This window comes from Camelus bactrianus, chromosome 1 (genome assembly GCF_048773025.1).
Source record: "Camelus bactrianus isolate YW-2024 breed Bactrian camel chromosome 1, ASM4877302v1, whole genome shotgun sequence".
NCBI classification, from domain to species: Eukaryota; Metazoa; Chordata; class Mammalia; order Artiodactyla; family Camelidae; genus Camelus; species Camelus bactrianus.
In genome coordinates this window covers 5058583-5086233 of record NC_133539.1, presented here as the reverse complement: position 1 = coordinate 5086233, position 27651 = coordinate 5058583, and the positions used below count along the sequence as shown (strand labels likewise).

Sequence of the window (27651 nt, the reverse complement as noted above, 5' to 3'; positions counted from 1 at the left end):
GCGCCTTCTGTCTACCCACCCTAGCCTGGTACTCTCACATATTCCAGGCTGCTCTTCCAATGGTTGAAGTACCTCATGAATTTTCGGTATCTTCCCATGGCCCTAGAGATCAGGGGATGCCCAGGCTCCTGGAGAGCCCCGTGTCCCCGTGGATCTTGTTAAAGGCGTTGCTGTCACTACTGTGGACTGTGTGCTCACGGGGAGTGGGCAGCCAGCCTGCGCACTTGAGTGCTTTGCATACGGATGTCGCTATAGGTGTCACTCTGGCCCTTAACCTGTTCAGGCCGGAAAAGGGCCACTGAATAGAATGTTATCACTCTAAATATGTTTTGACCTCTGGGTACCCGCTTGCCAAAACCATTTTTCAGAAGAGGAATGAGAGCTTTTTTTTTTCTGGTTAATTTCTCTATGTGATGAAAATGGCCTTGCCTTTCGGGACCCAAGTATACAATGACACTGAAGTATTTTTCAGCTTCTTTCTCCACAGTTATGCTTTAGTCCAAATGTCTCATTTATGAGGCTGGGGACTCTGTGGCCACTCTGGGAGAAACATCACACTTGTGCTCCCCCAACCCCCAGATGCTTAATTAGGGAATGAAATTTTTCTAAAGACTTTATTTCACTGACTTTAATTGACTGAGATCTTTTTTCTAATTTTACTACATCAGTAATAAGTTCTTCAGTGTGATTTAGCACTTGGAATTTTTTAAAGCAAATGTTCATATTAAGTGGAATGAACTTATCACTTTTTATGCTAATGGTTTGCAGTCTTGAAATGACTAAAATGACACGAAGGTTTTTCAGGAGATCAAATTTGGACATCATTTTTGCTTTCATTTTGAAAGATTCTAGCACAGTTTCCCAGGATCTATTGACATGTGCATGAGACCCAGATAGTGGGAACTATATATAATTCTTTAATGACCTATTTAAACGCTGTTCAATTTAGAAGGTGCCACTGGGACTATGTTATGGCTGTTTACTTTCTGCCTGCCCCTTTCTCCAGCCGCCACCGTTGAGACGCCCCCCACCCCCCAGATCTTTGTCCTGTTGGCTGGGCCAGCACAACCCCTAGTACAGGGAAGGGACTCTGTTAAGGATTCTGAGGGAACAAGACAGTGGTATCCGTTTTACACCCAAGAAGGAAAACCAGGATCGAATTTTAAAATTTTGCTATCATATAAACTTTTTTTTTACTTGAGGGTAAATGGTTGCATTTTCTGAACTCAGGGAATTCAAATTTATATTGTGGGTGAGTAACAACAGCTAAATCGCCTGTTCCCTGGTATTTTTATTTCCAGATCACTTGGGGTTTCTCACGGACATACTGTCTGAGGTGCAAGACACGTTTCATCCCACAGGACCCTGGTGGACTTTTCCTGGATGCTCTCTTGTGATCACAGACTGACCGGGCAGTACTTACAAATCCTACTAACCCCACTCCAGCCCCTGACGGACACTCCCCCACACCAGTGGGCCCAGGCGTGTTACCATGTGTGCCGCTACGCAGCCAAGCGCACAAATTTTGGAGTCAGTTTGTTTCTAAAAACAAGACTTCATAGTTACTAACTGTGGGACGCTGAGCAGATTACCAACTTCTCTGAACCACAGATTCTTTATCTGAAAAAATGAGGCTAATAAAATTACCTACCTCATTCAATTTTGTGAGCACTAAATGTAATATGGCATTTCAGGGGCTATACAGGTGGGTTAGATCAGGAGGCAGAAACCACACCAGTTTTCGCTCAGAGTGGAGTTAATATGAACATTGAGAATGTGGAGCAAAGTTGTTGGCTAGCTGACCGAAGCGGCAAAAAGAGAACTCTAAGATATTGTAGAGGGAGTGGGTACAGGGAGCAGCTCCTACCTGTAGGGCTGGGGGAACAAAGGGAGGAGTCAGGATTATTAAAATTTAGAAGCTTAGAGGAAGGGCCTCATGGAGCTGAAGTTTGGATCCTTGAGGTGGGGGGGTGCGGCTTGGCTTGTGTCTCTGGAGGGAGTGTGCTGAGGCTGGTTCTGTAAACATAGGGAAAATCACAAAGTAGCCAGGTAGAACCGCACTGCCAAGGTACAGAACGGCTGCCACCAACAGGAACAGGAATCAAACAGGAAGGGAGCAAAGGAAACATGAAGGAGGAAAAGGAAATAAAAAGGAGGAAGAGGAAACAGAAAGGAGGAAGAAGGAAACAGGAAGGAGGGAGAAGGAAACAGGAAGGAGGAAGAGGAAACAGAAAGGAGGAAGAAGGAAACAGGAAGGAGGGAGAAGGAAACAGGAAGGAGGAAGGAGGAAACAGGAAGGAGGAAGAAGGAAACAGGAAGGAGGAAGAGGAAACAGGAAGGATCACCTGCTGAGGAAACAAGAAGGAGGAAGAAGGAAACAGGAAGGAGGAAGGAGGAAACAGGAAGGAACACATCTCTCCTTCCTCCTCCAGCTTCGCGCAGTTCCTCCTCTGCTGCCTCTTGGCTGATTCCGGGAGCGAGTGGCTGGCCAACCTGAAATGTGCTTCGCAGCCCCCAGATAGAGGATGGCAGAGCAGAGGCACAGGAGAGCCTACTATTTCCATCCCTTCTGTGATTTGTTTCTGTGAAATGAACGAATCGTATTGTCCTGCTTTTTTTTGCCTGCCTGGTAGTTTTTGATGCCAGGCCCTATGAATGTCGTGTTGCTGGGTGTGAGATTTTACTGCATTCCTTCAAAGAGTGTTGGGTTACTTTTCTGGCACACAGTTACGTAACCTGTGGATCAGTGTGAGTTTTTGAGGCTTGCTGTCAGGCTTTGTTACGTGAGCCAAGAGGCGTCTTTGGGGCTAGTTTAACCCTAGTACCAAGGCCCAGCCCGCTGAGGCCGCAGCCTGATGCCTGTGTTGCCTGAGGCCACTCCTCTTTGGCTGGTGAGAGCAGGCATGGTTTCCAGTTCTGGGGGACCTTCCAGGAACTATTCAGGGGCTCTTTCCCCAGCGCTGGGAAGTTTCTTCCACTTTGACTTCAGTGAGTGTTTTTTGCACAGATCAGTGTTCAGATAGATTCAAGGGACCCTCTGCCCATCTCTGCAGCTCCATCCCTGCAGCAGCCTCCTTCCTGCTCTCCAATCTTGCAAACCTCGGGCTCCCTGCTGCCCCTGATTTCACACTTAGCCTTCAATTCCCGATTAATCAGCCCAGCCTGCTTTATTTCTCTCCAAAGCCTTGATTTCCCCAGCAGCAGCCATCTCATTCCATCATCCTTAAAGTTACCTTTCCTACTTATTTGTCTAAAGTCTGAGATGTGGCTCCCACCCTGTGCACTCACTTCCACAGGGAGACCACCCCACCTTACGTGATGAGTGTTTCAACCACCACCAGGCTGCACCCTTGGGGTCTTCGTGCCCCATCTGCTGCCACTGAGGGTTCTGGTGGCCATCTGGCCAGCAGGTGATCCAGCTCCCGACTCCAGGGCAGGGTCTGCTTTCTCCCGCCACCTGGTCCGACTGCGTCAGGTCGCACCTGTAAGCAGACCCGGGGGTGGAGGTTAGCAGGCAGGGTGATGCTCGGGGGTGCCCTGTCATCACACCCAGGGGGATGAAGGCCAGGATGGGGCAGAGGGGGAATGTGGACTGTGGTTCCAGCAGATCCCACAGGAAACTTTGGAGCTGGGATGGAGGACCCTGCAGAGTTCTCCCGAATTGGGACAAGGGGGCCAAGACTTTGTTGGATGTGTCTGAATGGCATGGTGACTCTGGGCGAGGCAGCTCCCTTGGGCTGAGAGCAGGCTCCCTGAGGACTGAGTGGAGCGCTGAGCCCATCACCATTGCCAACGGGCAGCAGCTGGGGAGTGAGCGCTTCCGTCCTGGGAGGGCGGGGGTCTGGGGCATCCAAAAGGGAGTCCTCTCCAGAAAGAACCTCAGCCACAGACTGGATGTCCCAGTCTGCTTGGGTTTCCACAACAGAGGGCCACAGATGGGGGCAGCTTAAACAGCAGACGCCTTTTCTTTCATGATTCTGGAGGCTGGACGGCCAAGATCAAAGTGCCAGCAGGGCTGGCGTCTCCTGGGGCTTCTCTCCTTGGGGTGAGGATGCCGTCTCCTCCCTGTGTCTTCACGTGGTTGCCCCTTGGTGTAGGCAGTCTGTGTCCTGACTCTTCTTACCAGGACACCAGACCTATTGGATTAGAGCCCATCCATACGACTTCATTTCACCTAATTCCCTCATTAAATAGTCCCACGGGTCTTAGGATTTCCATGTGTGCATGGGAGGGGGTGGGGGGCCATTACAGTTCAGCCCGTAGCACCGGACAAGTGGGCTGGCTCTGCAGAATCACTGATTTGTTGCTGGAGAGTGAACTGGAAGACTTCACCTGTGTCGGAAGCAAAGATAGAATAATTAAGGACACAACAAAGGACCCAACAAATTAAGGACCCAACAGTTCTGACCGCTGACCCGGCTGCGAGATGGGAGAGCCCTACCAGCAGGCCATCAGATTGGCCTTGAGCAAGGGACCCGGGCTGACGTGTCGGAGAAGGGGCTCTTTGAACACAAACACCCACTGACCTTTTCATCAAAGAGAGCGCTGTGGAGGGCAGGCATGCTGGCTCTGCGGGCCGTCCAGGCAGTCCCCATCCCAGGGGCAGATTTGGACATTTAATTGGGCGAAAGGGGCTGCCGGCTCTAAGGTGACCTTTTCATCCATAAACTGGGAGGGATTTAAACCTTAAGAATGGTAGAGGCTTCAGGTAAGATTGCAACCCTTGGAATTAGCCAATGAGATGAGCAGAGTTCTGTGGAACTGGGGCAGATGGATGTGACTGTACGTGTCCACCTCCTGCATAATCCCTCTTTCTCTCCTACTGGTGATGCCCTTTGCAAAGACAGAGTGACCTCACCGAGGGTCAAGGTGGGGTGGAGGGTTGGATATGTAAACGCAAGTTATTTTAGGTGAGAAAGAGACACGGGGGCAACAGGGGGCAGAGAAGAGAGAACTCAAAGATAAACTTTCAATACCTCCCAGAAATAATAATATGTATGCATCTAGAGGGGAGGGTATAGCTCAGTGGTAGAGTGTGTGCCTAACATGCACGAGGTCCTGGGTTCAATCCCCAGTACCTCCATTAAAATAAATAAACCTAGTTACCCCTCCCCAAGTAAACTAGTTAATTAAACAATAAAACAAAATATTAAAAAATGTATACATCTATTATCCATGTTGGCCAGTGAAGGGCAACCTCTAGGGCAGAGAAGGGAGGGGACAACACACGTGTCAGGCTGGGGGGAGGAAGCGGGACTAAAATGCAAGGTATTTGCTAAACCCTTGGAAGGCCACCACTGAACATGTCTATTAATCTATTTTTTCTTTAAAAAGGCAGTAAAACCCAGTCATGTAGGTTGAAAGCAGGTCAGTCTTGACAGCAATTTTTTCAAAAAATGGTTTAAAAAGTTGGCTTAAACTCTGACGGCAGAGAGATGTTGGAAATACCCTCTTTTCTCATTTTCAAAAGAGAAAATTCTCAGATGTTAGCTTTGGAAAGTGAATCTAATTTTGTGGGGAAAAAAGAGTCTTCTTTACAGAGCGGTGTCCACACTCAGTGAGCGCAGAACACTGGCTTGTGCGGTCAGGGCGACAGCCGACAGGGGCGGGGTAGTTTCATGCTCCTGCAGGAGGTTTAAAAAGCCAAGGAGGTGGGAGACCAGACGTGGTAAACGGCACTCACAGGAAGGGAGCATTACAGTAAAGAAATGCTTCCAGGAGAGGTTTGTAGAATTAGGTTGCGTTTCCGCACTTGTAGGTAGAACCTGGGTAGCCTCCTGGCTCTGGGCCACGTGACGTTCAGAAGTTGGCACAGGGCTCCAGCCTGTAGGCGGGATTCACATTCAGGGTAGCAGGAAGCAAGGTGGGGGATGGCAGGCAGGAGCCCGCCGGGTCCGCCCATCAGGGTGGGGAGGGCTGAGTCTCTGGGGTGGGGACTGTGTAGTCACCAAGGGACTATATTTGGCTTGTGGTTGATGAGCAGTGAAGGCAGAAGGGAGGGATGACACCAGCCAGTGATGCTGGACCACGAATCCTCCATGATGGCCCTCCACAACCCTCCCGTTGTGAAGCCTTCCACATTCAGGGATTCGGATCGTGCTGTATGAAAGTCTGCTGGAAGGTGTTAGGTCATCAATATACACTGTCCCTATAAATAAGCCCAGAGGAAGATTTTGAAAGATTGCCTGGTCCAACCCAGTACCTTCCGGCAGGCTCACACTTCCAAGAAGATGAAAATAATCTATCCACATTACATATTTTTTCATAAATTACAGAACCACATGTCTGTATTTTAATTCAGCAAGGCTGAAGTATTCCCCTAGATCTAATATATGAAGCTGTAGATCTAATTCTCCTGAAGTTCTTTCAAAATTTATTTCCCAGCTCAATGTATTTAGTGTATATATTTTCACTTAGGTTGGCAGGTATGAGGTTTTAATATCTCTATATTACCAGTGGGGGAAATGAGACACTGAGGGATGGACAGGCTTGGCCAAGGTCACAGAGAAAACTATCGCTCACTTCAAGGACCAAAGTCCTAAGCTTCTGGTTCATGATTCCATCTGCCATGTGATGTGGTGTTTGGCTGACCTGAGGAACATCGCATGGTAGTGATGTGCAGAAGCTGTTTAAATAGGATTGGTGCCTGTAAGAGCCAACAGGGGCCATGCAGATGCCAAAAGGAGGTGGGGTGGGGGAAGGGCAGATGGGCAGGAGGGAGCCTGGAAGTTTGGAAGGAGTGAATGAGTGACGTGTGTGTGTCCTATGACTGCCTCAAGCAGTGTTTCTCAGATCCGACTGCTCATCAGAACCTCACGGCCAGGTTTGAAGACCATCTGTTTATTATTACGCTGGTCCCTGGGGATTCCAAGACAAGGGTGGTGGAATCTTTGCAGTCCTTGGTCTGATGCAGTCATTGGTGTCACTGCCCCAAGAGAATGGATGGAGCTCGGAGGTGTGGTCCAGGTGCCCAACCTGGGACATGACAGAAGGAGCATTCAGTGCCTGGGGAGCTGGCCAGCGAGCACACGTGGAGATGTGCTGGGGGCACACTCATATGCATCGGGTGTAACCTGTGGGTGCTGATTTTCCCTTGGGCAGCTAGGTTCTCTCTCTCTGTGGCTGCACTCAGCATTTGCCTTGTGTTTTTTAGAACAGACACAAGCCCACAGGTCGATTTGCAAGAGGGCTCCCTGACCAGTGACCAGACCCAGCAGCCACACGCATCTCAGTTCCCATCACATTGGCCGTGATGTCTGCCTTGTACAAGTCCAGGGCCCACTTGGATGCTCTTCAGGGTCTCATGAGTCCAGGTGTGGGCCCAAGAATCTTCACAGCCAGGCTGGACAGGCAGATTCCAGGGTCAAAGCTGTGGTCACAGCGTGACTCTCCAAGTCCATGACGCCATCTGCTCACGTCCTCCTGCCAGGGGATGAGTACCCGGGGTACAAGCAGGCTGGCGGATATGGGGTTGGAGGAGAGGAGTGGAAAATATTCAGCTCTGAAGGCAGAGGCTTGTGCTACAAAGGCAGGGGAAACGGCAGCCCCGGAGAAAAGCAAGAGGCGGGTGAGATGCCTGGCCTCCGTGTTTCCAGAACAGCTCTTCCTTCGAGAAACAAGCCTCCAGTCCACTGCCACTGAACGTGCATTTTCCCACACGTCTAAGTCCTGTAACCTCTTGAAATCATGAACAATGGCAATCCTAGAATGATCTGTGTACCTTCGACTATGACTCTTTTTTTTAAATTGAAGTATAGTCAGTTACAATGTGTCAATTTATGGTGTACATAATGTCCCAGCCATGCATATACATGCATATATTGATTTTCAGATTCTTTTCTCATTAAAGGTTATTATAAGATATAGAATATAGTTCCCTGTGCTATACAGAAGAAATTTGGGGTTTCTTAATCTATTTTATATGTAATGATATGTATATTATTTGACTCTCTTGTAATCTGTCGTTTCTTCTCCCTGGCTGGGCTTGGAGCTGGGACCAAGCCCGCCTTCCTCCTTTGCTCCACTAGGTGGCCCTTGCTGCTCTCAGATATCTGCCAGGCGTTCAGACAGGTGAATGCATCTCATTGGCTCACGGGAGGCATGATGCTATCGGGCAGCCCTTTTTAAGAGAAAAGCCAGGACCGTGGAACAGCGACCCCTGAGCAGTGCTGTCCGTGCGAGCAGTGGGGATCCCGGAGCTGCTGTTAAGGCATCATGAGTGAGGTGAGCGGGGCTTCTACTCTCGCAGGGAAACTTGGGGGTGAGAAGGGGCTTTGCGGAGCAGCAAGGCTCAGCAAAATGAAGGGATTCCAAGTGGTGAGAGCACATCGACCCTGTGACTGTTGGCCTGGAGGACGGACACTCCTCCTGTCTCGGTTTGCATGGCAAGGGCAGAAATTGGTTAAGTTGGCAACTTTTAAACATTCACCTCAGATAGAGAGAGGGATTAACTGTTTGCTTCCGATTTAAAGGTGACTTTGGAAAGTGCTTTGAGATTTAGACCTCAGAAGAGAAAGCTGGGTTTTTTGGGGTTTTTTTCAGTCTCTTGTGAAGATTTGCGCTACACGCAGTGTGATTTCACGAGCCTTCCTTGGTGGGTACCTTTCAGAGCGCTAGCAGGCAGGCCATCTGGCAGACGTCAGTCTTGGAAGAGAAGTGAGGGAAGGATTGCAGTGCATGGCCGTGTGGACGCACTGCCTGCACAGACTACACCTGCAGTTAATCAGAGCACCAGTGGGAGAAATGCAGATGGTGTGAACCGCGAAATATCTGTGTGTGTGAGTGTGGGGCCCAAGACCCGAGAGACCCTGGCAGGAGACGAGCTCCAGTTTTCAATGAAAAGTCACTTCTCTGAATATGTTTATCCAGAAGATAGTTTGTTGGGGCAAACTGATAGTTCATTGTATTTTTAAATGATCACATTCTCTGTCTTCCTTTTAAAAATGGCAGATTTGGGGTTTGACAGCACCACCCTCTAATTTTACTTGGTAATCGAGACAAATTCATTTTCATTTCCTTTTGGTTGGCACTTAAATAATTACTTTTAAAAATCTTTTGTCTGTCTTTTTTTTTTTTTTCTTTTTTTGACAGACTGGTGATCCTTTTTTTGGACTCTAGAGTAAAATTAACAACTTCAGAAATAAAATGCCTCTTCCTGGCTTTTATCTCTCTGATGGGTGGTTTTTGGTATAAACATGACAGGAATCCTGAGCTGGCAAAACGTTATAAAATTTAGAAATGGGGTTTGGGATGGGGCCAAGGGCTTGGGCGAGGATGTGGGCAAGTGTGTGAGGAGGAGGGTGGGGAGGCTGAAACCATCCAGCAGCAACAGCAGTTATCACCACAGCAGCTCCCGCTTGCCCAGCGTCCCCAGTGCGCAGCAGGGTGTCTAGTTACCTTATTTGAACTTCCCTGACAACCTGTGAGGTAGGTGCCATTGTTATGCCCAGTTGACAGCTGAGGCATGGAGACGTTCAAGGTCAGCTGGCTCAAAGCCACCGGCTAGTGAAGGGCAGGGCTGGGACTTGGGAGGGTCTTGATGGCCAAACTGCGCGTGGAGTTCTCTGAACAGGGTGAACCATGGATGCCAGTGAAGGAGGAAGAGGCGGAGGGCGGGAGTGGGGATCCTCCCACTGGCTGTCACCCCGTCTTCAGCAGAGGCTCCTGAGCTTTCCAGAATGCCTCATCTTGGCGGTGTCCACTGCACAGTGGGTCCCCAGGGAGAGAGCACGGGTCCCAGAGCTCACCCATGATAAGGATCACAACCTCCTTCCTGCTGAATGTGTAATTAGGGCAGCTTTGCAGCCTCAGCCCCGCCCCCGCCTCCCCATTCCATCAGTAGGCAGGCAATTGCAAGAACTCTGCAGTAGTTCCCTTAATGTTGATACAATCCCACAATGTGAGCAGCTCACACCTTTGCCTCCCTTTGCTGCCCATCAGATGCCTTCCAGTTCCCTCCACCTTTCTCCCTCTGGTCCTGGTCCCGCCTGCTCCCATCCCCCCACCCCCACCTCCTGTGCAGCCCCCATCCTCTGGCCACCCGCTGAGTGACCAGCTCTTTGGCTGATCTCCAAGTTTCCAGAAGCGTGGTCCTCGGAGAGCGGGAATTTGTCCTTTGGCTAAAACTTAAATCTGCGTAAAACATTTAATAAAGTTGAACAGAAGCTCCTTTCTGGGAGGAGAACTGGATCCCTTCTCCACCCCCTCCCCAGTGTCTCCCCAAGCTTTTCTTTAGCTGGATGAGTTACACGTGGCTTCTAGTTTTAATAACTCTCAGCGGCGATGGATTTCAGATATTGTTGACGTACCCATGTAACTAATTACCCCGAGGGCTGAATAAATGGATTTTGTCAGACTTTCCTCCGACTTCAGGATTTACTTGATTCTGATGGGAAAACAGATCCTGATCCAGCTGTTAGGGCTTAGCTCCAGCTGCAGAAATTCCCAAGTTCACAGCTGCGTCTTGAGTCAGTGCAGGAGCTGGGCTGGGAGGAGAGGTTGCCGAAGAGCCAAGCGCTCCCCAGGGTGGCGCTGTTCTTGCGGGGCCTGCGGCCTTTGGTGGGGGCGCTTCGCCTGGAGCTGGCTCTACACTGGGCGACTTTACAGGGGCAAAATGTCTTCTTTCTCCCCTTTGACATTGCTTTTTAGGGGGAACAGCACGTGATTGAAAAGAGCAGCTCAAGTGTAGCGAGGAAAGTGAGGTCCAAATTTAGGGCAACGTGAGAGAATGGAGGTGGTTTGTGGGGGTGTCTGATTTGCATTTCAGTATTGAAGTGTGTCAGATGTGCCGGAACAGTCTACGAGATGAGCTGGAAGACAATTTAGCAGGGATCAAAATGCAGGCTTAGGTGCATTCGCTGGATCAGAAATCCTAACCACCAAGGTGGAAGTTTACAAAAGGCATTCTTGTCTCTCCCTGCTGGACTCCCTGCACAGAAGACGAAGAAAAAGAGCCTCCCTCTGTTTCAAACAGACCTAAACTGTTTGACAACAAGTCCCACCAACAATGACAGGCAACCCCGTTTTCTCATTCAGGCATCTGGTTTTAGGTTGCTTTTCAAAAGAACTTATTCAGAGGAGCTAGGAGCAACATTTGAATGCACAGAGGCACACATTTGGAGAGTTGATTTGAAACATGACACACACCATCACCCTGTGTGTGTGTGTGGGCCTCCCCGCTGTGTAACGCGTCAGCTGACAGCCATTAATTAGACTTGAGGCCCTTTGGGGGCACGGTCCCCAAATGCTTGTGTATTGCTGCCACAGCCTCTCTTCTTGCTTCGGCTTGGATGGGATGTTGCAACTCCGTGCCGGGCTTCTCGGCCTTTCTCCCATCCAGACATTGGCCACAACACAAGGACCACACCTGTCAGAGGCGTGGCTTGAATACACTGGGGGCATTTAAGGGCAAATCTTGAGACTCTCAGGGCTATCCTTTGCACAGAATCAGAAGCTACTTGCCTTACCATAAAATCTCTAAATGCAAGTGGAAAGCAGTGAACAGCATTGTTCCAGACAGAGGTTGCCAGGGGAGGCTAATGCCACTTATGTCTTGGGATGAGGGCATGGAAAATAAATGATGTTTTCCCAAAAGGAGCCATTGATTTAAAAACCACATACGACGCTGGTTTAGGGCTTCACTTGTTAGCTGTCGGGTGCCTCTTTGGTGAGACAAATAATAAGATGAAAAAGATCTAAAATAAGAATTACACTAGTTCCTATGATGTAACAGTGAGCCAAAATGCCAATGAGGGGGTAAAGGTCCTCAAGGGACCGTGCAATTTAGACCCGTTAAGCACAGATTCTGAGGGTTACTGTGTAAGACGTAGATTTTTGCACCTGGCCCCAAAGGCTTAGCAAGATGAGGTCCAATGAAAATTCAATTTCTTATGTAATTTTGACCTCCTTTGGGGTTGTACCTGCAGCCAGGAAGATCCAGAAAGATCCATACAGTTTTGCTGGATCACGTAATGGTAGATGCTCTCTCTACGCCGACTGGGGACGTTAGGTCTTGAAAGACACCGATTACAACTTGGGGTCAAGGTTCAACATTTCCCAAGTGGGAGGAGGCCACAGTTCAGCCAGAAGCTGTGTTTGCCAGGCTGATGACTGCAGTGGATCGCTGTAAGGTTCATTTCCCCAATCCTGCATGTTACTAACGCATGCTGTGGGACTGAGAAGCCTCACTGCTCTTCTCTTTTGAATTCTAAGAATGCCAGAATGCAAGATGGCTTGTTTTTTTTCAGAAAGAAAAATTGAATAAATGACTCACAATTGATTTAACTGAAGATTTGGTGGAATAGTGTGACCAAGATGAGGCAAAGAGTGTGGCTTTTTGTCACGGAAAGTGCCTTGAATTTACGATGAACACGTTTTCTCTGCAGTATTTTTTCAAATTCTAGTTTCTGCGCTCAGTGTTTTGTTGGGGGTGTTATAGGTGAAAGGCATTCATGGTTTGTCTGGGGTCCTTCTGTTCTTAGTCTACTGGGCACACTGTACTGTTTGAACACCTGAGTAATATGAGCCCAAGCCTGGGGTTTTCCATTAATTTAGAATGACTTTCTAGAAAGGGCCTCATAATGAGGGAGAAGAAGGACTTTCGGGGGTGAATATCTGCAGATTTGTATCGTATTTGACTAATACTTTCATAAAACAGCAATAAGGTGATGCTGTCAAAGTGTTACCTTAATCTGTCTGGGCTGCTGTAACCAAGGACCACAGACTGAGTGGCTTATAAACAATAGAAATTTATTGCTCACAATTCTGGAGGCTGGGAGTCGGAGATCAGGTACAGCACGGTCGGGTGAGGGCTCCCTTCTGAGGGGCAGAGGTCCTGCGTCCTCACGTGGTGGGAGGGGTGAGGGAGCTCTCTGGGGTCTCTTTTATAAAGACACTAATCCCGTTTGTGAGGGCTCAGATCACCTCTCAGAGGCCCCGCCTCTTAATGCCATCACCTTCGAGTGTTGGGATTTCAGTGTGTGAATTTGGGGGGGACACAAACATCCAGATCATAGCAAGTATTACTGGCTACACTTTTTTTATTAGAACCACCTTACCTAGACTGTGAACATCCTGGCATCATCCACAGACTTGGCTCCTGGTTTGGCTCTTGGCAAACTTCAGTTACTGGATGAATTACGAGATTTCAGGGTGTAGACTTACCCGTTCATGTGACCAATGGACCAGCACCCTCTTTTCTAAATGTTGAGATTTGTGGTCCCGGTAGGTTTGGAGAGGAAAATTTCTCTCTTTTGTTCTTCACTCCAGGTTTGGAACCTGTGCTTGCCATTTAAATCCTTTTACATTGGAAATGGGTGCATTGTTACACCTGCAAAATAAATGCTTTCATGGCAGGCAAAGAAAATGAGAATCTCAACAGAAAGAACGCGTGACATTTGGGAAAATGTCAAGGAAAATAGGGATCTGAAGGAGGGATGGAGAATTCTAATATCCTCCAGTTTGGGGTTGTTCCCTGAGACTATTTCACTTCAGGTAAGTTCTGTGAAATTCAAACAAAGAGGGATGGTGGCCCCAGGGGCAGAGCCCATGAATACCTTGAAGAAAACAGCTGCTGTGTTGAAATAAAAAACCAATTTGACTGGGGTTAGAGGAGAATAAGAAAGAGTCCAAGCTGATCTTTAGTAAGGTAGCTCCTCGTGCCCAACAATAGTCAGCCAAACCGTAAATTCTGGAAGATTGTTGAAGGCACAGTATATCTAGCATCCAGAAAACAAGTTGCATATTTAAATATTATAGTTAAATTGCCAATATTAATATTAATTAAAACAAATATTTTAACTATAGTTGCATATTTAAATATTATAGTTAAATTGCCAATATTAATATTGATTAGAACAAATATTTTAACTATGGTTGCATATTTAAATATTTCAGATTCACTTATATTTGAAATAGGAATATATGGCAATTCATATGCAAAAAAAGATCAACCCATATTTGTCCTCCTGGGAAGCTGGACACTGAACTGTGCGTCAGCACCACTCTGCAGTTTAATGGGGTCTCTCTCACTTTCCTATTATCTCCAGGCACAAAGTATTTATTATTCTTCCAATCTTTGCAATGAGATGAGGCATAAATAATGAATGGAGAAACGTTTTCCATTTGATTTGGTGCAGGCACCTTTTGGGTATGGATGTGAGAATGTTTTATAGCCCGTCGTTTTGTGTCATGCGTCAAAAACACCCATCAGTGGCCCAAACCCATAAATCCAACATCTATTTCTGGGCTGTTTTACACGAACGACTCAGCATGAGTTACACATTCCAGGCATCAGTCTGCTTGAATATTGTTTGTGCCTCGCAAATAGCCCTAAATTTATGCTTCAGAATCTCACTGAATTACTTCTTGTGCCGTTTCTGAAAGGGAAATGCTTGGCCATATTTATAACATTGCCAGTGGAAAAATCAATCACCCACTAAATGCCATTATTTTATATTTTACTCTTAAACTGCCACCTGGTAAGGAAAAGGAAGACAAATTAGAATCATAAAGCAGGAAGGTAATCACCCACAAATTGAAAACTCCCCTGCGGGTTATCTAAGGGGAAGATGCCAAAAGGCGTGAGCCAGCGGAACTACTCAAACGGGGTCATCCTCTCACGATGGCGCTATTATGGAGAGCAGGGGTCCTTCTCTCTGGGGGGGTCTCTGCTTCCAGTTTGAGGACACTGGTGGACTTCGCCAAATTTAAGATTCTTATGTATATCATTGCCTTATTAAGTAGTGTCCACTTTCTCATGAGGAGCTGTTAGAAAAACATTAATTTATCTTCTTGAGCCTGGTAAAATGGCTAAGGTACCTAGGATTTTCTTTTCCACATTTCCCCATGCCTCTTTTTTTTTAATTGAAATATAGTCAGTTCATAATGTTGTGTCAATTTCTGGTGTACAGCATAATGTTTCAGTCATCCATACACATACATATATTCGTTTTCATATTCTTTTTCATTATATGTTACTACAAATATTAAATATAGTTCTCTGTGCTATGCAGAAGAAACTAGTTGTGTAACTATTTTTCCCCATGCTTGTTTGGTGTGCAGAAGAGTCCCTGAGGCCATGAATTAGTCAAATTGTGAGTCAGCTGGAGATCACTCATGGTGTTGGCCGCCTCACCTGGGAGGGTCAGAGGTCATCTGTAGGCATGAGTGTTGACACAAACCTGCCCACATCCAAGGTGGCCAAGCGTGTTGAGCCCTGCTTTAAAAATCCTATCTCTTCATGTGTCTCAAAGCGCTAAAGATGGAGATACAACAACAAAACTTCAAACTGTGACGCTGTAGGAACTCCTCCTGCAAACAATTCAAGGTGCTTTGAAAGGACTACGTTCTCTCCCTTGTGGATGCAAAAGGAAAGAAAGCGTCTATCCAAAGGGAGATTCTTTGACTTTTTACCATGAGCTGTCATTATTCTAATAATAACTATCCACAAGTATTTAAAAACTAACATTCAAAGCTTATCAACTTTTTGGGAACCATTGCCTCCGTCTTTCTGCAGATCCACGACAGAACAATGGCATAGTATCCACAGTGACCATCAGTATCAATCCTCAAAAAGTGTGGTCCTCAAAGTTTTTGATAGTGCACCCTCTCAGGAGGAAAATAGGAGCATGCATGCACAATACAGTTTTACTTACTTTAAAATTGTGTATGTACATGCTAATGTGCTCATATATTAGGTGCAGTTCTAAAGTATACAAAAATAAACATTGAAAAGAATGAGAGAATGATGATATAAACTATAGATACCTTGCTGATTGTGATGGCTTTACTAACCCAAGTCAAAATTTCAGGGCACCACATATACTCATGAGAGGTGATTGTTGATGGAAGAGCATGGAACTCTAGGATTCAAATAGTCTTGGTGACTTCATTTCTTTTTAAGCCGAATTTGTTGATCGTGGTTTTAAAGCTTGTATTGGTGCTTGTGTAGACATTCCAATAGTAGAAGGGTTATGTAGAGATTCCATCATTTCCTTGTTTCTTCAGCTGGGGGTATTCGTATTACTTTCAACCTGTGAAATTTTATGCAGGAATGTTTTAATTCCTGTAAAAAACATCATAAAATGTATCACCTTATTCATTTTTAAGTGTATCATTCAGTAGTGTGGTTCACTTACTTTGTTGGAAACAGATCTTCAGAACTTTTTCAATTGGCAAAACCGAAATTCTACCCAATGTACAACTCCCTTTTCCCCTCCGTCTATCCCCGCTAACCACCTGTCTGCTTTCTGTTTCTTTGAATTTGACTACTCTAGGTATCTCATATAAGTGGAACTATACTATATTTGTCTTTTTGTGTGTGTGTGTGTGACTGGCTTGTTTTATTTAGCATCATGTCCTCAAGTTTCATCCATGTTGTAGCAGGTGACCATGCAGGAATATTTTAAAGCCACTTACCTACTGCAGGGAGATTAGGTTGATTACAGGTAGATTGTATAAGCTATAAATCCTCTTACCCGAGTGCAAGGACCCGCAGTGCAGCACATTGTGATACGCCAAGAACAAGTTAAGGGTGAGGGTGTTCTGGACAATCCTCCATCATGGGAGTTCCACTCTTTCCTACCTACCAAATGATGGTGTCAATATCAATCCAGATATTGGCTGTTGATGAAATCTTATTTCTTTCTTATTGATCCTAAACTGATATAAATAGACATTCTAAAATTCTCTTTATCATGCATTGTTGTGAGAGTTGAGCACCTTATAACACCAGAAGTGTCATTCATACTGCAGTCGGTGTCAGTGGCGCCCCCTAGAGTTGTGCTGTGCACAGCCTGTGCAGCTGAACATGGTGGTCCTGTCCCTGCCTAGAGTGCAGCCGGCCTCCTTAAAGACTATTGACCTAGAGAAAGACTGTCATTTCTATAGTCCTGCTTAGAATTCAGGGAATTCAAGGAGGCTCTGTTGTCATTTCATTCAAAATAGTCATTTTAAAATAGGGAACTGAGTGCCAGAAGGCTAAATTTGTTCAGAATCACAGAGTTTCTTGAGGTAAAGCCAGGCCAGGTTTCTCTTACACATTTCCTGTCCCATTAAATTTCTCATTTTCTGTCATATCCTGGATATAGCCCAATTTCTTTTATACCTGCCCCAATTCCATTCAGGACTTGGACATGAAATATATTAAAAATAATATCGTCCTGGATTTTTTTTTTAAGTCTTGAGTTAAAAAAAAGAACAACTACAGAAATCTTGACAATGTTGGCGTTGCTACCCCTGTGCAGTATCTCATAAGATCTCTGTTGACAAAGTTTTCTTCTGCCTCTCCTGAGAGATTTCCCTTGACTTTGAATTTACACCAATGGCCTTCATTCCTTACCTTGCCCTCCTGTATTCTGTTTTAATAAGAGAAACCATCCTGAATCCCCAAAGTAAAACTCATAGAAAACATCTGCCCAGGAAAGGGTGGCCTTTTCTATGGTCAAAATCATGACCAACCTCGGAGACACTGTGGATTCACTTCCACACCACCACAATAAGGCAAGTCACGTGATTTTTTGTTTTTGGTTTCCCAGTGTATGTAAAATTTATGTTTACACTGTACTGTAGTCTCTTAAGTGTGCAATAGCGTTATGTCTAAAAGAAAGTACATACCTTAATGAAAAATATTTTATTGCTAAACAATGCTAACCATCATCTGAGCCTTCAGAAAGTCATAATCCTTTTGCTGTAGACACATAAAAGATCACTGATCACAAATAGAATGATAACATAACAAAAAGAACGATAATGAGAAAGTTTGAAATATCCTGGGAATTACCAGAATGTGACCCAGAAACACCAAGTGAGCAGATGCTGTTGGAAAAATGGAACCGCTAGACTTACTTTATGCAAGGTGGCTGCAGCCTTCAGTTTGAAAAAAATGCAGTATTCTCAAAGTGCAATAAAAAGAGGTATGTCTAATCGGTAATCACTGACCTTGTCTGTCACATTTCTTCCTGCCTTCTAGATTATGAAACTTGAGAAGACAGAGACTGTCTTCTACACCCTTTCATCTCCCCAGCATGTACCATTCAACCCACAGGGATGAAGAATCCGTTATATGTTGGATATTGTGCTGGGTGAATGGCCCTACCTCTCAAAGAGCTTATAGGCTAGCAGGGGAGGCAGAGTCACCTAAAATTAACTGGATGATGGGGTCCATGCACAGTATAGGTCTACTCCCTATATAAACCAAGTGCCAGGGAAGTATTGGTTAACACCATTGTGATCAGGAAAGCCTTCCCAAAGGGTCAATGCTTACAAAAGTAGGGGCTCAGTTATATACTGGTTGGAGAATAACCTTCATAACTAATGGTTAATCTTAAGTCATGTATTTTAGAACCACCTGTGAATTTAGCAATCTTAAAGTCCAATGGATAAATACATGTCTATTAGGAAACTATTCAACCATCCCTCGGTATCTGAGAGGGACTGGTTCCAGGACCACCCTGTCCACAGATGGACACCAATCCAAAGACGGTCAAGCCCCTTGTATAAAACGGCCAAGTACTTGCATAGAACCTACACACATCCTCCCATGTGCTGTAACTCACCTCTAGGTTACTTATAATACCTAATGTAATATAAATGCTGTTTAAATAGTTGTAAGTGAAATGCAACTGTTATGTAAAGAGTTGCTGGCATGCAGCAAATTCAAGTTTTGCTTTTTGGAACTTTCTAGAATTTTTTAAAATATGTTTAATCTGTGATTGGTTGAATCCCAGATCCAGAACCATCAGATATGGGGGGCTGACTAGTTGATATCTCCCTAGAGATATAAATTCCTTTAAACGTGTCGGACATTTCCCCATCCTTACCAATGAATAATTGGGTTCTACTGACTTAACATATCTTCCTTCAAAAGTGTTGAGTGAAAAAAAATCTATTCAGGACTTTGGCAGCGGATTACGTAAGGACGATCAATAAGACTTTTGGAATTGTGCCTATTGTGTTTTTTTAAAAGTTCCATGCTCTAACGGTGAGAGACACCGACGTGAATTTAGATGTGCCTGTAATCTAGCTTCTGTGAGGGTATTAGTGTTTGTCCACGGCGGAGTATCACTGCACACCTGGTATCTCAGAGCCCCTGGCGGCTTCTTAACCATTATTACTATTTCCTTATCTCTCATGTTGGTTCCAGGCATGGGCTCATCCCTGTGTTTATAGCTCAGTTCTCACATACGCATAAATCCTGTCAAAGTATCGAGACAATGCAGCACCCCACCACAGATACCGTTCCTGGCGATGCTCTGTGCCTCGTCAATGTGGGCTATTTTCCCTCTTCTTGAAGATAGCACCTTAAAACAGACGTGGCGGTTAGTCACTTTGTGCCCCTACCGAGTACCTCCTGCAAGTTCACTGTTATTTCTTCATGTAGATGTAACCTTTCCCGTCTTCCGAGCAGATACGTTTCACTTTGGGGGCACTGTTTCGTGAACTTCCATGTCATCGTTTATTCGCCGAGTTCTCGCTGAGTCTGATTTGGCTGAAGTACACGTGCGCGCTGCCCCACCGCCAAAGTTTGGAAGGGGATGTGGAATTCTCACGTGACAGACATCTAAAGGCAGCGTAACAGAGCGGTCGGGCTATAGGCAGTGCCCCCAGGGACCCTTCCCCGGCTCCCATGTCCCTTCAGAACTACAACAAGGAGGCGTGACAGGGGCGGGAGTCGGAGACGACTCTGGGATCCTTTGCTCCTGTCCACCTCTGCCATCAGCCTCTCTTGAGGTGACGGCAGCTCGGGGTGGGGAACTCTCAGTGAACCCGCAACTGGGCGGCAGGGATAGGACCGGCGAGAAATAGAAATGAGGTGCTCCATGTTGGACATTATTAAGAATCTCATGAGCATAAGACCACGTGCGGGCCCCTCTAATTGAGGGACCCTGTGTGCCTGCGTGGGTCACCCACCCACAAGGCTGGCCCTGGGAGGGCGGGGACAGGCAAGTGCTTGCTTTTTAGTGAAAAAAAAAATGAAACAAAGCAAAAGAGAGAGAGACTGAGCTGATGAAACAGCATTCCAGTATCCCTTTGCAATGCCTGAAGTCTTTTATGTTTTTTTTCCCCTCTCTAAGCGGAAGTTTCTGGAATGGCTCAGGCCTGATTGTGGAAGCAGGTGGCTTGAGGGTCTCACCCACAAATCAGACGGTGTTTTCAGGCCAGCTTGGAGGATGACCACCCAGTGACACCCTTGAACAAGGAATGAAAGATGCTGGCTGACCCCACGTGGCTGTCGTGAGGATGGAATAATAAAACTAGTTCAAAAAGATGAGGAAAGCATGTATTTTGTGAAGACCACACAAATGCTAAACTCTAACCTCACTGAAAAGTTCCCCCAACTAGGATTCCAAATGTCTTTATTGAGTAAATGCTTTAAGTGGCCCGTTTTGTCCTGAGACTTTTCCTGTCCTTAAGCCTTCTGTCCTCACCCGTCTCTCCTTGCTTGTGTGATGTCAAGGGCACGGAGGACAAATGTGTCAGGCTTGTTCAATTATGAGACATTTTTGTGCTTGGGAAGCAAAAAGTTCTCACCGCAGGAAAAGCCGGGGTCAGCATGTGTAGGAAGGAAACAGCTGGGTGGTGTGAGTGTCTGTCATTTGAAACAGCCCTGTCCCTGTGAGGCAACCTATAACTAAATTATGGGTGGGTTTGTTCTCCAGCAAATGAAGTTGTTCTGGATTTCGGAAGGATTTGCAAATAAAATTTGGAGCAAGTATCTGTCATGAAGGGGATAAAGGTGCTAGACTGAGCTGGTCAGAGGGGCTGGGTGGCTCCGGGTAGCAGTGGGAGGTGTGTCTTTTGTTTTAAATGGAGAGAATGCTAGAATTTTCACCTCCCCCGGGTGGGGGCAGCTGATCAAATGGCCCGGATAGCTTCTATCCCGGCTTCTAGTCTCTGTCATTTCACTTCTTGAGCTGTGACAGCTGATTTAGGACAAAGCCCTGCCCTCTCTCCCAAAAGTATACAACCTCAGTCTTCTCCTGTGTTCTAAGGCTATTTTTGTTTTAGTTGAGTGGGGGCAAAAACCCTGGCTGCTTCTCTATTACCAAAAAAGAAAGCCTCTGGCTCCTGGTGCCTGGAGCCTCCCCCCCACCGCCCCTCGGAGAAGCATGTGGCACAGCGCCGGCAGCCAAGTCAACATCTGTGCTTTGTCTCGAGAAGTCATCGCGCGGGGACTGAGCTTTGCCCTTCGTAGGGGGAGTGTGTGTGCACGCAAGCGTCCATGGGGCTAGTTCGATGTGTGAAATAAATCCAGGGAGAGAGCTGTCTGCGTGGTCGCGGAGCCCTGTTCTAGCACCTTGCAGACCCCTGGGGCTTCCCAGGACGGCTGAGGCGGGTTAAATCGACTGTTGCCAGGGTGCACGGAGGTGGCTGCGTACTGACCCACGCACGCAGCCTTTTATTCAACCTCAGACGTGGGGAGGGTCTGCTGATTGGGTTAGGGCACCAACATTGTGGAAGGTGGTCCTTCCGGCATCCTTCCAGTTTCTTCCTTTGACCTTCAGCCTAACCTCCTCCCCCATCTTCTCTGTCTAGAAAAAAATAAAAGTAGTAACTTATACCAAGCAGAAACACATCCTCACTAGAAGCAAAGGCCCAGAAAACTTCACTGAAATCAATAGCTTACGAGCAAACAGGTAGAGGCTGCTTAATTTATGAAAAAAATGTTCATGCTAATATTTTGTCTTTGGAGTCTCATAATAGCCATGCGAAATGCATGCTTTATTTAATTGTACTTATTTTTTACTGAAGTTTAGTCAATGTACAATATTAGTTTTTCTTCTAATTGAAGAGCTGTCGATTTATAATGTTAGTTTCAAGTGCACAGCAAAGCGATTCAGTTACACATAGATATTTTTTCAGTTTCTTTTCCATTACAGCTCATTACAGGAAATTGAATACAGTTCCCTGTGCTGTACAGTAGGTCCTTGTTGTTTATTTTATATCTAGCAGGGTGTGCCTGTTAATCCCAAACTCCTAATTCTCCGTGAAAGGAAATTGAGCATGTGAAGTAGCCACGTGAAGTCACTCATTCAGGATCCTTCGGTCACTTCTGAGAGCCGGGCTTCATCCTTCTTCACACAGCTGAGCCTCCTGTGCTTCTGTTCCCTTAACTCACGACAAGTCGAATACGATGGGAAAGAAAGAGGGGCTGGTCTTTTCAAGCCTTTTACCATTACTTTGCAGCCTGACTTTTTTTAGGGACCGCATCCAGGCGATGTGACTCTTTTTGTCTCACTTAATTCTCACAACCTGATGAGGTAGGTGCATTGTCACTCCCATTTTATAGAAGCAGAAACTGAGGCTCAGAGAAGTTAAGTCAGGGTCACACAGCTGTTAAGTGACAGGGCTGGAGAGCCTGGACAGTCTGATACTAGGACATTTTTTTCATTCTTTTCTTTAAAAGTCAGGTTATTAAAGTATAGTTTATATATAGTAAAAATTACCCTTTTTAGTTGTACAGTTGATGCATTTTGACACATTTACAGTCTTATAATTTAGATGTAGACTATCTTATCATCACCAAAATTTATTTTGTGTCCTTTTGGAGTCAGTCCTCTGGCCCCACCCTTACCCCCAGAACCCACATTGTTGCCCCATCAGACGTTAAAGAAAAGTAAACCCAATTGGTGATGCAATGCATTTACACTGTCTGGAGAATGGCATGATCGCCCTGGGTTGCAAATAAGTTCAATCATATAGCGCAATCATTTCCAACTTTCCAGCTGAGAGCTGAAGTGGTGGAAATGTAAGAAAGTGGCCCAGGGAGTGGCGACAGTCCCGGAGCTCGTCCAGCACTCACGGAGCAAGCAGTCAGGCTGTGAAGCAGGGCAGCCTCAGCTTCTGCATGGCAGCCTCAGCCCGGTCTCTGCCTGGGTTTCCGTCCTGCTCCCTAAACTGACACTCAGCATCACTACCTGCTCCCTTTTTCCTGAGGGCTGTTGAGGCAGGATCTGCTCCCGGTCTCTGCCCTTGGCATATAGCTGACCATCTTCTCCCTGTGTCCCTTTGCCTTGTCCTCCCTCTGCGTGTGTCTGTATCCAAATTTCCCCTTTTTATAAGGACACCAGCCTGCTGGATTAGGGGCCTGTCCTAATGACCTCACTTGAACTTGATTACCTCTGTAAGGACCCGATCTCCTAACAAGGCCACCTTCTGAGATACTGGGGGTCAGGACTCCAATCCCGAGGACACACAATTCAACAACTAACACTGCAGACGTGGTGGTGTCTTCCACCCCACTTCAAGGGCCACTTAGAACCTTCCACGCCATTCCTTCTCAAAGGTAAGTGACAGCCACATAGATGTCATTGCGACTCTTTGTTGAGCTATGCTGAATAAACAAAGCGAAGTGATTTTATTGGCATGTTTGAGATACATGGATTTGAAACGTAGAGGTGTTTACTGGAAATGACCTTCATAGGACATGCACTCATCCCATGATGAAGTCATAGGACACCATGTCATCATGTCGATACAATGGATAAAATGAAAGGATCCCACACAGAAGCCGTTAAACAGCAACTATTCTTTAAATGGCAACGTTCACTGGTTGTGAAACTGTATAGGTGTCATCCACCATTTTTATAAAACAGAAGCTGTATCTACCTGTGTCCATGTTGAAAAAAATGGGAAGCAAATACTCCAGAATATTTCACAGAATATTAACATGGATGGACTCTGAATTTCTGAATTATAAGTAGTTTTTAAATTCCTCTTTGTTCATTTATTTTCCAAAATTTTCATAGTGACCATATCTCACTTTTATAAATAGAAAACAGTGTATTCAGAAAGAAAATTGACACAGAGATTTTTAAGGGTAGAAAACACGAATTTAAAAATAAATGGCTATGGGATAAAGTATCAAGCAAACTGCAGCAAGACAAGCCACACATCCCTAAAAATGAAGGCTCTCTCATAAAAGGCCTGCCTACCGACAGCAAGGCTAATTACTTCTATTACCATAAAGGTCAGGATAAAAATGCTCGGAGCTGAATATAGCATTTGAGGCAGAATTATTTGGGTCTTTCAGAGGTGAGGGCGAGAGGAGGAAGAATTAGGAAGAATTATAAAGGCTAATGCACTTGCCACTGAAAGCCCATCATTTTGTTTTTAATCAACTTTTTTTTCTTTCTTTTGAACCCTTCCAGCTGAAATTCTCATCTGACATTGTTTTTCACACCGTTAGGGATTAAATTAGGGGATTTTTTTAATGCTCCATATTCAAAATATTACTGGGAGAATTATAGATGATTTTAAAATATCAGTGACAAGAAATTAAATCTATTCTGTCTTGATCACAAAATGTTGGCATAAAAGCCTCTTCCGCTCTTCAGACAAATTCGGGGCCTTTGATTTGCAAAAGGCCTTTAATGGTGTGCCTTTGATGTCTCTGAGAAGCCACTCCTTTCATGACTGTGGTGGCCCCAAGCAGTCACAGCCGCCTGGTGGCCGGCTGGGCTGTTTTTCCTATTTCCCTGTGTGATCGCCCTGGTCTCCCTCCTCTGTTCATTGAAAGCCTGATATTTCATCTGAGAGACTCACGATCTTTTGTCAATAAAACATTAAATATAATACCCTAGAAACAAGCTTTTTTGTTTTTTTATAAACACGGTGATCAAAAGAAAGCACAGAAAAAGATGCTCAGAATGGTGGACTGAGATCTTTGGGGCTGGTTCCCGTCTTGGTGTCTCTCCTGGGCAGGGTATTGATTCTGCAAAGAATATGAAACTTCCCGGTCCCTGAGTGCAGTCTATGAAAAAGACATGCGGATTGGTGTTTTCCCCCTTATTTATGACCCACCTGAGGAACTGCTTGTCACGATGCTATCATTTCAGGGGCGCCAGAGTCCCTGAACCCATTTGCAGTCTGAATTTCAGGATGCGACAGCATGAAAGGAAGACAGTGCCCCAGAGAAAAATGACTTAGGAGCAAATGCATCCAGCGGGGGAGCCGGGGCTCAGCAGCACTTGCTAACAAGCGCCTCCAAGCCGCCGTGGGAACAGGGTGGCGCTTTCTTTCTTTCTTTGGCCAAATCTCTGCAGCTAAGTGGTAGATAGAGTCCAGGGGAGGCCAGATATTGGGAACAGGGGGAAAATGCTAAAAAAAAAAAAAGAAAAATGCCTGGAAACAAGGACTGACTTTTTCTCTTGACACAGGGATGCTATCCACTTGATGTCACCAAATAATGCCTCTTCTGGAAAGCACTGTCACTGACGGGTGAGCGGGGAGGGCATGCCTACTGCATGTCAGGTGCCTACATGTGACCAGTAGGAGCCTGAGGTTATGATCTGTCCTTCTCAGACGGAGGGGACGCAGACTCTGATAAGGGTTTCCCCAGCCTCGCACAGCTGGTGGTGACTCATACTCCTCCCTCAAGATGGGGAACCCCCCTTTCCCCCATCCACTCCAATGTGAGTTGGGGGACCCTTGCCCATGCCCCTGACCCTGACCTTGGTCATCCTGGGTTAAGTCTCATCCACCATTTGAAATAGCTGGTTTAGTCTCCGTCAGTCCCTCCAGGCTATGAGCCAACTGATGTCAGAGAATGTGCCCTTCTCCTGGGGACCCTCAGGGACCGGCCCAGTGCCTGATTATCGAAGGATAAGTAAACCATTAGTCCAGGAGCGAGTCACCCCATGGGTTGAGTCTGGGTCTCTGTCTGACACTGAATCCATGACTTTCACTGCCAGTGATCTTGCACGTTGGTGAAGGTACATAATTTTGATTATCTGCTTTTGAAAACAACCTTTTATTTCTTAGCCTGGGAGAGACCGAAGTCCTCTTACTGGGGAATTTCCCGCACGTGGCAGCAGTGCCGGGCTGACCCAGGACGGTGAGGAGCCCCTTCACTTCCTCCCCTGCTGGTTCAGTCACGGTGCTGAAAAGAAATGTCTCCATGAGCCAAAGCCCTCTGAGGGCCCCTCTGTCCTTTGTCCCCTGTGGACCTGGCTCTGTGGCAGTTGCTGTATTTTCTCCAGTGTTGCCAAAGCAAATGCATGCTTGGAGCTCTTTCCAAAATTTTGTGACACAGTGGGCGAGTTGCTTGGGGAGATGGAGGAAGGAGGGGTGAAGAGTTGGGGGGAACTCTGGGGATTCTGGGGACCCTGGGGATAGCCTGGGACCCTTACTGCTTCAGGAGGCTCTTGGTTCCCCAACTTTAAGGGGCCTTTGGAAGTGGTGACCCTCCAGTCAAGTCAAATCTCACCAAATACCAAGCCAAGTTCTTGGAGTGAAGGCAGGCTTGTCTAATTAAATGGTATAGGTGTCAATTCAGAAAATATTTTTGGACTGTCATTTGTGCCCCAAATTTTACCTACTGGAATTCGTTTCACATTTTATTCTCTTCAACTTTCTGCAATGAAAAATAAATGTCTTTTAATGGGAACTTGTGTTTTATCCTAAAGATGAAACAGCGTGTCCTGGCTGAATGCTTTTCCAAGCAGACATAATCTGTCTGGGGTTCTGAGTCCGCATTAACGAGGAAGCAGGTGTTTGTGATTCCGTTTCCCACATGACGTGTGGTTGGCGTACTCGGTTTTATGGGTATCATCGGCAAAGCATGAAAGATGGGACTCTCCACCGAAGTATTCTAGAAATCATATAATAAAAACTGGCAGAATGACAGCACAGAGTCGTAACCTACAGCCATGGCCCTTGAGACAGCTGTAAATGGGGGATTTCAAAGACCGTATTAAAATAATTTTCTAAATCCTTGAAATCACTTGACTTCTTGAATCTTTTACTTGCTTTAGGGAAACATGTGACCAGTGCCTGGTGGAGCCGTGCAGGAACCTCAGGCAAAAGAAGTATTAGTAATAGGATCGATCCTGTCTTTATGTAAATTTTGGTATTTCCTTTATCATGACTTTCTGCAGTACTTTTATTTTTATTTAAATTTAAAAATTTTTATTTTTATTTTTTTGATGGGGAGGTAATTAGGTTTATTTGTTTATTTATTTCTTAATGGAGGTACCAGGGGTTGAACCCAGGACCTCATACATGTTAAACAGGCACTCAACCACTGAGGTCTACCCTCCCCCTGCAGCACTTTTGATTTTCTAGAATATTGCATTAAAATAGTATTTATTTATTTTTTGCAGCTTTCATTGAAAAATAAAACATACTTGAAGCACACCACCAGATGAGTTGATACACGTGCACATTGTGGAAGGATTCCTACCATCGGGTTAATTACTGCATCCATTTACCTTCCTTTTGGCGAGAACCCTTAAGTTTCACTCTCTGGCAAATTTCAGTTACACAACTGAGTGGCCCCAACTACCATCCCCGTGTTACACACGAGATCCTCAGACTTAACTCACAACTGTGTGTTCGTACCCTTTTACCAGCTTCCTTTCCCCTACTCCAGCCCCTGGCAGCCACCGTCCTGCTCTGCTCCTATGAGTCTGACTGTTTTTGTTTTCCAGGTTCCACATAGAGGTGACTCCCCTGCAGCAGCTGTCTTGATTAACGAGTTTCTTGGTTCCCTCTTAACTTCCGTGCCTGAGGCGAATGCTCCACCCACCTTAGCCGACGGTGACCACTCCAAGAACACTAAGACTCTGTAGCAGATTTCACAAGGAGGAAGGGGGGGGGGAGTAACAGAGCCACTCATTTTCACAGGCGCATGGGCTTTGTGATGAGCACGCA

The 27651-nt window shown here is 46.0% G+C and overlaps 1 protein-coding gene and 1 non-coding gene across 2 annotated transcripts in view; both read left to right on the top strand.

The window, feature by feature from the left end:
• Positions 1-5010: 5010 nt before the first annotated feature.
• TRNAV-AAC (transfer RNA valine (anticodon AAC)) lies at positions 5011-5083 on the top strand. The gene has a single exon. It is a non-coding gene; the product is annotated as a tRNA-Val (tRNA).
• A 3036-nt stretch (positions 5084-8119) lies between these two features.
• Positions 8120-27651, top strand: part of PCP4 (Purkinje cell protein 4) — a 54786-nt gene continuing 35254 nt past the window's right edge. The window contains exon 1 of the mRNA XM_045506825.2: positions 8120-8223. Coding sequence (XP_045362781.1) covers positions 8215-8223 — 9 coding nt within the window. The 5' untranslated portion in view covers positions 8120-8214. The remainder of the gene's footprint in view (positions 8224-27651) is intronic.